At 35.8% G+C, this 9,693-nt stretch overlaps 2 protein-coding genes across 3 annotated transcripts; one reads left to right on the top strand and one right to left on the bottom strand.

Annotated features, from left to right (window-relative positions):
* Positions 1–448: 448 nt before the first annotated feature.
* On the bottom strand, positions 449–5,859 carry LOC123914385 (actin-histidine N-methyltransferase). Of its 2 annotated transcripts, none has more exons than XM_045965515.1 (5): positions 5,541–5,859; positions 4,465–4,631; positions 3,686–3,985; positions 3,284–3,547; positions 449–1,115 (listed from the first exon to the last, which is right to left on the bottom strand). In XM_045965515.1, exons 1-5 carry the CDS (start codon positions 5,857–5,859, stop codon positions 738–740), a joined length of 1,428 nt encoding a protein of 475 aa, XP_045821471.1. In that variant the 3' UTR covers positions 449–737. The 2 variants fall into 2 exon arrangements, with proteins under 2 accessions (XP_045821471.1, XP_045821472.1); XM_045965516.1 differs by having other exon boundaries at positions 4,465–4,641; positions 5,541–5,677.
* Positions 5,860–5,936: 77 nt separating this feature from the next.
* On the top strand, positions 5,937–9,693 carry LOC123914384 (pentatricopeptide repeat-containing protein At4g21300). Its single transcript, XM_045965514.1, has 2 exons — positions 5,937–9,105; positions 9,403–9,693. Exon 1 carries the CDS (start codon positions 6,079–6,081, stop codon positions 8,740–8,742), a length of 2,664 nt encoding a protein of 887 aa, XP_045821470.1. The 5' UTR covers positions 5,937–6,078; the 3' UTR covers positions 8,743–9,105; positions 9,403–9,693.

The raw sequence follows: 9,693 nt of genomic DNA, 5'->3' as shown, positions 1-9,693 counted from the left end.
AAAATAATAAAATTAGAAAGAAAATCTTCTCATACTAGTGATATTATGCCACTAAAAAATACAAGCCATCAAATAAAAAATATCCAAGGATCAAACATTAGAATATCCCTTTAATTATTATTACACCTTTTCAATCTTCATAACTTGATTTTATCAATTATTAATAAATGATTTTTTATTTTCTTTAGTAAATCATGAATAATATTTTATGTTTTTTTTACGGAAACAAACTTAATGCATTTCATTCATAATTATAGTTTCAATCAAGACAAACGGGCAAAAGCAAAACCAATCCTCTTAAATACTACATCAAAAAACCTAGAAGACACCACATTGGTATGCACGACTCTTAAAACTATTTTCAAAATATTCACACTATCTAGTGCTAAGAAATCATAAGTGTGAAATGCAAATAGTAGTATGATTAATTGTATGAAAAGAATATCAATGATTGACTGCAATAGAATAATGTAGTAGAATTAAAATACAATGAGTATCTTGACAGAAAACATAATATAGTCAAAATTCATGCGAGTATATCAAGTGAAATCTTGTATTTGTACTATGTCTCTTCATAAGTACTATGAATAACTTTTGATATGATCTCAATCATTTGATACTATCTCTGAAGAGAAAGATACTAACAAATTTCACATGACAAGACATAAGAGGATTCACGTCCTTAAATAAAACAAAAAGACATGAGATTCATTCATGACAGAGTGTTCAAATATCACTTAGCCTTCAGCAGTAACTGTCCCTTTTGATGAAAGAAGCTTTACCTTCCTTGAGAGGTTTCTCATTACATCTATAATTACAGACTTCTTTTGGATTCTGAACTGAATGGCTAACTCTGTTGAACCTGAAGCACCCTGCTTCAATAAAGTTTCATCATCCACTAATTTGGTGGGAAAGTGTTCCAGTGCAATGACACACAGAGCAATCAAGGTACGAAATACAGCGATATCATTTGCAACACCAAGAGGAGCCTCAGCATCTAAAGACTTGAGTGTGTTGAGGTCATGCTTTTGTACACTTTCCATATCACTTGCAAGGAGTACTCTCAGTGCTGCCAACAAGCGCCCTTCTATTATTTCTTGACCACCTAAGCTCACCTGTTACAAGTAAATCAGATTATGACCTTATGATTCTTGTGCTAAGATCAACCAATTCATATGAAAGTTCATAGTTATTCTGGCAAGGCCTTTCTGAACTGAGGGAAAGCACAATGACAAAAAATAATGGATGTGATGCATCAACAGAAAAGGGATTACATATTTGCTGCAATAGAAAGGGTCGTGTTATTTTGACACACAAATTTGACAACTTAGATAGTTAACACAATTCATGTGGTTAATTATGTATGTTAGATTGGGCTTTTATGTTCCTAGTCTAGTAATTTTAAGTAATGCAATGGTAATGTTATGTAACCCTCATTGCCTCTCTTAGTTTGTTATCTCTGATTCTAACATGGTATCGAGAGCATGGTTCGATCCTCCTTGAACCTATTTGTTGCCTCCGCTGTTGTGTTCCCAAAACTTTGGGAATGTGTTTTTTTTATGTTGTCGTTGGTGTGTTCTTTGAAGTTTTGGTGCCTCTTTGATTCGGTGGATGTGTTTTGAAGTTCAGTGTTTTGATCTTGTGCCATTTTGTTATGGTTCTCAATTAATTAATTGGCTCATATCTTATGGTTTGTTCAGTTTCTCAATCTGGTCATCACCTCTTGTTACTATTGGTTAGTAAACTTTGTTCCTATTGTTTGTCGCAATGGATTGTTAAGTGACATATTATCATCGCATCTCCCAACTTATGGACCCTCCGCATTTCTACCAGCTTCATATGTCAGTGGAATTCTGCATGGTATGCCAAGTCACTCTGCAATGATTAATTCAACGTTGTGGGATCTACGCGAAAAGTTTTTATTTCTCAAAGAAAACTCCAATGTCACTGGCCCTCCAGAGGCTTTTGAATCATCAAATAGGGTTCATTCGAACGCATTTATAATACCATATGTTGAATCGACTGAAACGTATGTTTCCAGAATTATTAATGAAAGTCGGAAGAAATGGAGTTGATACGAGATGGTGTTACAGGGTGACTTGGCATACCTTGTGGAATTCCAATGACACATGAAGATGGTGTAAATGTTGAGGATATATATAGATGCGGTGTAGGGGTACGTATCTCCACACCAGCTTGAAGATTTCTCGAGGCTGAAGAAATAGAGTTGATACGAGATGGTGCTGCAGAGTGACTTGGCATACCATGCAGAATTCCACTGACATATGAAGCTGTTAGAAATGCGGAGGGTCCGTAAAATGGGAGATGCGATGATAATATGTCACTTAACAATCCATTGCGACAAACAATAGGAACAAAGTTTACTAACCATTTGTAACAAGAGGTGATGACCAAATTAAGAAACTGGACAAACCGTAAAACAAGATATGAGCCAATTAATTAATTGAGAAAAGAAACAAACTATAACACAATGGGCAATGGCACAAGATCAAAGCACTGAACTTCAAAGCACATCCACCGAATCAAAGAGGCACCAAAACTTCAAAGAACACACCAACGACAACATAAAAACAAACAAACAAACACATTCCCAAAGTTTTGGGAACACAACATCGGAGGCAACAAATAGGTTCAAGGAGGATCGAACCACGCTCTCGATACCATGTTAGTATCAGAGATACAAAACTAAGAGAATAACAAGAGAGGCAACGAGGGTTACATAACATTACCATTGCATTGCTTGAGAAAATAAGGGTTACATAGAGAATATATAATAAACCTAAAATTACTAGACTAGAAACATAAAAGCCCAATGATATAAGCCCGAACTAATATCTAACACTTCCCCTCAAATTCACGATGCATGAAGCATCGAGAGTTTGTCAATAATACTTAATAATATAAACTCAACATTTTATTTCTAATAATGTAAATAACAAGGTAACATATTAATCATCCATTGAACACAATTAACCACAATTTTAAACGTCAATATGCATGATATTCATTAACCATGATTTGTGTTCGAATATACAATTTGAAGATTGGGATTAATGACGTTCAAAATCGTGGTTAACTGTATTGAGTATATAGTTAATGAGTTGCGATATTTGAATTACGTTAACGATATAAATAGTTGTAAAAACTTTATGTCGAAATATCATTTCTCAAGTAAATGGCACTTATTTAACATCCAATAGACTGTAGTTTTATTTTTAAGTAGTAAATATTAAATACAGTCATAGAATTTTGTGGAAGAGACCTTGAGATTTGGAGATTCTCCAGCTAGATTTAGCTGAGATAAAATAAGTTGCTGCCATGGAGCAGGTGTGGAGAAGTTTGGTGAAGAAACTCCAGCTGCCATGCTTGCAGCATCCAAAAGAGCACCATCATATTTAAGCTCAATACAGTCATAAGGGTTTGATTGTATCATAAATCCATAATCAAGAAGGAAAAGATCATTGCTTAAACATCCATAGCAAAGCAATAAAGGATCATCTTCCTTGATTACTTTCTCAGCCACAACCTAAGGCAAAGATTGAATGCCTCAGCATAGAAAAATCTATATTTGTTTCTAAAAAGTAGAATTGAGATGTGTGTGTGTGTGTGTGTGTGTGTGTGTCTGGGAGAGGGGTCATGAGGGAAAGAGTATGAAAAAACATGCCTTCACCCGCATCTTTGTGCTACCAGTTTCTTGTTCCTGAACAATTCTAGCATTCGGATTAAAACTATGATTACACATGTCAATTAGAGGGAGCATCATGGGTATGTCGAAGTCTATCCCATTTGATTGCTTGTTACCATGCAACTTGAATGCTCTAGATGAGACTGCTGACATCGCCCATCCAAGAGATGAAGCATCTACCTCTTGGCCACCAAAAGGATGTTTATCTGGTGTAAGACCGACTAATGCACGCTTGACTTGTTGCTCAAAATCGAGAAGAAATCTGCATCTTTTGTTTACCTGTCTCATGATTCATAAATTTGACAAAAATTACCTACCATACACATACTGCAATCCCCAAGGCATTCAAAATAATTAATAGATAATGAGATAGACAATTGTGGCTTATCTTGTCACTATTTCAAATGTTTTAAAGAGAACAAATCGCACATTGATCTAGTGAGGACAGAGAAGTAATAAAAACCTACACAGAAATTATTCTTTTTTCTCCTCTCCTCTTTCTCCATTCATCTTAAGCTAATGAGTGGCTCAAATCAAAGGGTATCTCTTTCATGTCCCCAATAGCAAAGAGAAAATAGGCATTGCCCGTAGTTCAACAGATTCTTGATTATATATGGTAGTTATATAAATTTCTCTAGTCAAAATGAATATGTACAAGACCACTGTTTTCTTTTCTTGATTAGTAATCTGCACTGCACAGAGGCCATGAAACATTATACTATTTCAGTCCTAATCAAATGATTAACAGTAAACTGTACCTGGTGAAGAATAGGAGCATACTGCAAATTCTTAATGTCTTCCCCGGGAAAAAAGATAGGAAGAGTGTAAGTTTGTGGGAGATTGCTGATGTATGGCCACCAAAAAGATCCAAGTTTTGCCCTTTCATGTAGAAGCTTCAGACCCAGTTTCATTGCCCATAGTTCATCTGCCAAATGCTACCACATTGTCCAATTTATTCAACATTGAGAACTCAATACTGTACAGCCTATTTATGAGTAGTCAGTGACACATACATACGTGCGTTGATTATTTTTATGTCCTTGTTTGGATAAACTACTTAATTTAGCACTTATAACATAAGAGCTTATGTATAAGCTATTTCCATAACAAAAGATAAAAATCAAACTAATATAAGATATAAATTGTTTTCATATGCTATCCTAGAGAGATTTATTTGGATCGACTTATTTAAGCTTACCTATCCGCATAAATTTTGTGAGATTGTTTGGGAGAACATTTGAAAACAACTTATTATGACATTATTGTTCATAAGCTAGTTTCAGCTTATTTTCATAAGTTTTCCTAGATAGCTTATATAAAAACAGCTTACAGCTTATACATAAGTGCTTATCATGATAAGCACTTGTGCTATAACTATAAGCTGCAGCTGCAAATAAGCCTATGAAACTAAGCGCTTCAACTTATGGACCATAAGCTGTCCCAAACAATTTGACAAGTGTTTATACTTGTAGATAAGTTAAAATAAGCCTATCGAAAATCGAAATAAAACCTAGGTCCTATTTGGATAAACATCTTAATTAAATGCTTATAGCATAAATGTCTATCCTCCTATAAACGTTTCTATCTATATAAATTATTTCGCTATCAAAAGATAAAATTAAGTCAAACTAGTTTGATACAAGCTATAAAAGCTACTGAGCTACATATATACCAGAAAATAAGGTGAAAACAGTTTATGGACATCATGTCATAAGTTATTTTCATAATTTCTTCCAAACAAGTACAACTAAATAATAAGCTGAAATAAGCAATTAAAGTAAAGTAAAGAAGTTGGAATTGAAATATAGTAAAATTAAGAAATGAATGAATATACCGGGAACATTGGAGGACAATTGAAGGAGGAGAGAATCAGAGTCATGAGAAGTGAAATGCAAAGGAATATGTTGAGGGAGAACAATTAGGTCAGTGCCAATTGGGATTTGTTCCTTAGCGACTAACCCTAAACCATTGGAGGAGTCAAATTGAGCAATCTTAACCGCACGATGAACGAAACCACCTTCTCTGGTTACCCATTTGATGAGGTCGTGTGGATGAGGAGCTATTCGTGATAATGATGCGCATGTTAGCGGACGGACGTGACTCAACGACGATGACATTATCATTGCCGCCTTCCAACTACCACCCATAACCATAACCAAATCCAATCCCCCTTTTCTTTCTTTCACACTCTACTTAGAGCTGTGACTCACTCCTCTTAATTTGTTTAAATTTCAATTGAGTCCTTTAAGTAAGTTAAATTTCAAAAAAGGGACAAACTTAAATTTCAACTAGGTATCTTTTCTGCTAATGAATGGGTTCTTCGGCTACACCTTCCGTTTTCTCAATAAAATTCAATTGTTCTGTTTTCTGCCATGAACTACAAACTAGGAACTAGTTTCCACAAAATATACACAACTACAAATCATCATGTAAAACACATTCTCTCATTTTTTGCTAATGTTCCATTTAAACCAACCCGAAACTTGTCTTATTTGCAATTGCAACCCCAAGAACAACAAGGAACTTCAACTTCCTACACAACAACCAGGTGCAATAATAATGTCTTGTCAAAATCACATATTTTTGAAAAATCTCTCACAGCCCAATTGGAATCTATGTTCAGGGCTAGTTCAGATTCACCAGATGCATCACTGCTTCAACAAGTTAGACAAATTCATTCTCAGGTTGTTGTTGGTGGTATGAGTAATAGTATTACATTGGGTTCAAGAATTTTGGGTATGTATGTTCTTTGTAGAAGATTCAACGATGCTGGTAACTTGTTTTTCAGGCTTCAATTATGTTTTAGTCTTCCTTGGAATTGGTTAATAAGAGGTTTTTCTATGTTGGGTTGTTTTCATTTTGCATTCATGTTTTTCTTTAGAATGTTGGGTAGTAATGTTGTACCTGATAAGTATACATTCCCTTATGTCATTAAAGCTTGTGGTGGTTTGAATAATGTGAAGCTGTGTAAGATGGTTCATGATTTGGCTCGGTCTTTGGGATTTCATATGGATTTGTTTATTGGTAGTTCTTTGATTAAGTTCTATACAGATAATGGTTATATTCATGATGCTAGATGCGTGTTTGATGAATTGCCTCTTAGAGACTGCATTTTGTGGAATGTTATGCTTAATGGTTATGTGAAAAATGGGGATTTTAAGTCAGCGTTAGGAACTTTTCAGGATATGAGGAACTCTTATATTAAGCCTAATTCAGTAACGTTTGTTTGTCTTTCGTCGGTATGTGCTACGAGAGGGATACTTGGTGCTGGTATTCAGCTTCATGGTCTTGTTATTAGGAGTGGGTTTGAGTCTGATCCACAGTTGGCAAACGCACTTATTACAATGTATTCCAAATGTGGGAACCTTTTTGATGCTCGTAAGCTTTTTGATAGGATGACCCAGACTGATACAGTTACTTGGAATGGTTTGATTGCTGGATATGTACAAAATGGATTTACAGACGAGGCTGTCGCTTTGTTTAAAGCAATGATTGCTAGTGGAGTCAAACTAGATTCGATCACATTTGCGACTTTCCTTCCTTCGATTCTTGAATCTGGGACTCTCAAACATTGTAAGGAAGTTCATAGTTATATAGTGCGTCATGACGTGCCTTTTGATGTCTATTTGAAGAGTGCTCTTGTTGACATATACTTCAAGGGCGGAGATGTGGAGATGGCGCGCAAAACCTTCCAGCAGAATATGTTGGTTGACGTTGCAGTTTGCACTGCTATGATCTCAGGCTATGCACTTAACGGGCTGAACGTTGAAGCTATAAACATGTTTAGGTGGTTAATTCAAGAGAAAATGATCCCTAATTGCCTGACTATGGCTAGTGTTTTGCCGTCTTGTGCTGCTTTGGCATCTCTGAAATTAGGGAAGGAATTGCACTGTGACATTCTGAAAAAAGGACTGGAGAATGTGTGTCAAGTGGGATCTTCCATCACATACATGTATGCGAAATGTGGAAGATTGGATCTGGCATATCAATTTTTCAAAAGAATGCCTGAAAAAGATAGTGTGTGTTGGAACTTAATGATTGTAAGTTGCTCACAGAATGGGAAACCAGAAATGGCCATCGATCTTTTTCGTCAAATGGGAACGAGTAGAACCAAGTTTGATGCTGTGAGCCTATCAGCTACTCTCTCTGCTTGTGCAAATTATCCAGCACTCTATTACGGAAAAGAGTTGCATTGTTTTGTGGTAAAAGAAAACTCATTCATCTCTGACACTTTTGTTGCAAGTGCACTAATAGACATGTATTCCAAATGCGGAAAACTAGCTTTGGCTCGGTGTGTGTTTGACATGATGAATTGGAAGAATGAAGTTTCATGGAATAGCATCATTGCTGCCTATGGAAACCACGGTCGCCCAAGAGAATGCCTGGATCTGTTTCATGAGATGTTAGAAGCTGGGATTCAACCTGATCACGTTACTTTTCTTGTCATAATATCGGCTTGTGGGCATGCAGGCCTAGTGGATGAAGGTATGCACTACTTCCGTTGCATGACCGAGGAATACGGGATATGTGCTAGGATGGAACACTATGCGTGCATGGTAGATTTGTACGGTCGTGCTGGTCATTTGCATGAAGCGTTTGATACGATAAAGAGCATGCCATTCACCCCAGATGCAGGTACTTGGGGGTCACTGCTTGGAGCTTGTCGGATTCATGGAAATGTTGAGTTGGCTAAACTTGCTTCAAGACATCTTCTTGAATTAGACCCGAACAATTCTGGATACCATGTTTTGCTTTCAAATGTACATGCTGGAGCTGGTGAGTGGGAAAGTGTTCTTAAGGTTAGAAGTTTAATGAAGGAAAAAGGGGTTCAGAAGATACCTGGATACAGCTGGATTGATGTCAATGGTGGCACTCATATGTTTTCTGCTGCCGATGGAAGTCACCCACAATCTGTTGAGATCTATTCGATTCTCAAGAGTCTTCTTCTTGAGTTGAGAAAACAGGGTTATGTTCCTCAACCTTATCTTCCGCTACACCCACAAATAGTGAGCAACAATTTAGTGGAGAATAATTGATTTATTTCGTATTCCCATTTCTTGCGATCAGCCATAACAAATATTACTTGATGCAACGCTTGTCATTATTACAAATACTAACTTAACTTATTTATGGGTTTGGTGTCAGACATCCCTTATGCTGCTAATTCTCAAGTTGTCATTATTCTTCATTGTATGAATTTAGCAGCACTAACATATTATTCAAAGTTATACTTCAAATAACATTACTGGAATGCTGTAATCACTTCAGAGTTGTTCCTCACTTTCATTGTCAACTCTGAAGTGGACCTCTGGTATATTACTTCAGAACTAGCAGGGTTATGTTCCTCACTTCAAATATTTATGGGTTTGATGTGCAGTTTCTACTGTTTGTAAACTCTGGTATGTTTCAGATTGACATCTTTCATTGTCATTAAGTTATTTGCTTGTCCACTGGCCTTTGAAGTATAATTGTTTTGTCTGCATATTTCCTGTAGATGTATTTAGTACTTTCTGTCAACAAGGTTCTTTGACTATAGGTAGAGGTTAATGAAATAAAAAGAATGCAATGGCCTGTAAAGATTGTTAGACTTCTTTTGTATTTGATTTGTATGTTATGCGCAAATATTTTGTGAAATTGTGCACTCATACAACTTGATGGAGCCACTAATCCTCTCTTTTTTCTGTATATCCTCACAGGTACCATGTCTTTTGCAGGTTTTTCATTTCTCTTATCATTTGCCTTCAATGTGCAGTTACCTTCTTCTTCTTTTTTATTTTTTATTTCCTTTTTATTATTATTGACAGAGGGTAGATGAGTGTGTTTGTTGCAAAAGCAAATGATGGTTCTATTTGTTAATCCTTTTGTAAAAATTTGTAAAACCTCGTGTTACTTATAGTGGAAAGGAACATATCAACATTGAAGAAAAGAAAAATGTATGAGATGATATTCTATACTTATTTCTAATCAATTTTCTAATGTATTGTACA

Source organism: Trifolium pratense, linkage group LG3, assembly GCF_020283565.1.
Source record: "Trifolium pratense cultivar HEN17-A07 linkage group LG3, ARS_RC_1.1, whole genome shotgun sequence".
NCBI classification, from domain to species: Eukaryota; Viridiplantae; Streptophyta; class Magnoliopsida; order Fabales; family Fabaceae; genus Trifolium; species Trifolium pratense.
Note: the sequence above shows the minus strand (reverse complement) of the source record. Positions and strands in the feature narration are given on the sequence as shown.

Bases quoted from the DNA above. Each gene is read 5' to 3' on its own strand.
- LOC123914385 (XM_045965515.1), bottom strand. From the start codon at position 5,859: ATGGTTATGGGTGGTAGTTGGAAGGCGGCAATGATAATGTCATCGTCG. The intron at 3,986-4,464 runs GTACAGTTTACT...ATCATGAGACAG, and splicing joins ATGCTCCTATTCTTCACCAG to GTAAACAAAAGATGCAGATT. The intron at 3,548-3,685 runs GCATGTTTTTTC...TCTTTGCCTTAG, and splicing joins GCACAAAGATGCGGGTGAAG to GTTGTGGCTGAGAAAGTAAT.
- LOC123914384 (XM_045965514.1), top strand. From the start codon at position 6,079: ATGAACTACAAACTAGGAACTAGTTTCCACAAAATATACACAACTACA.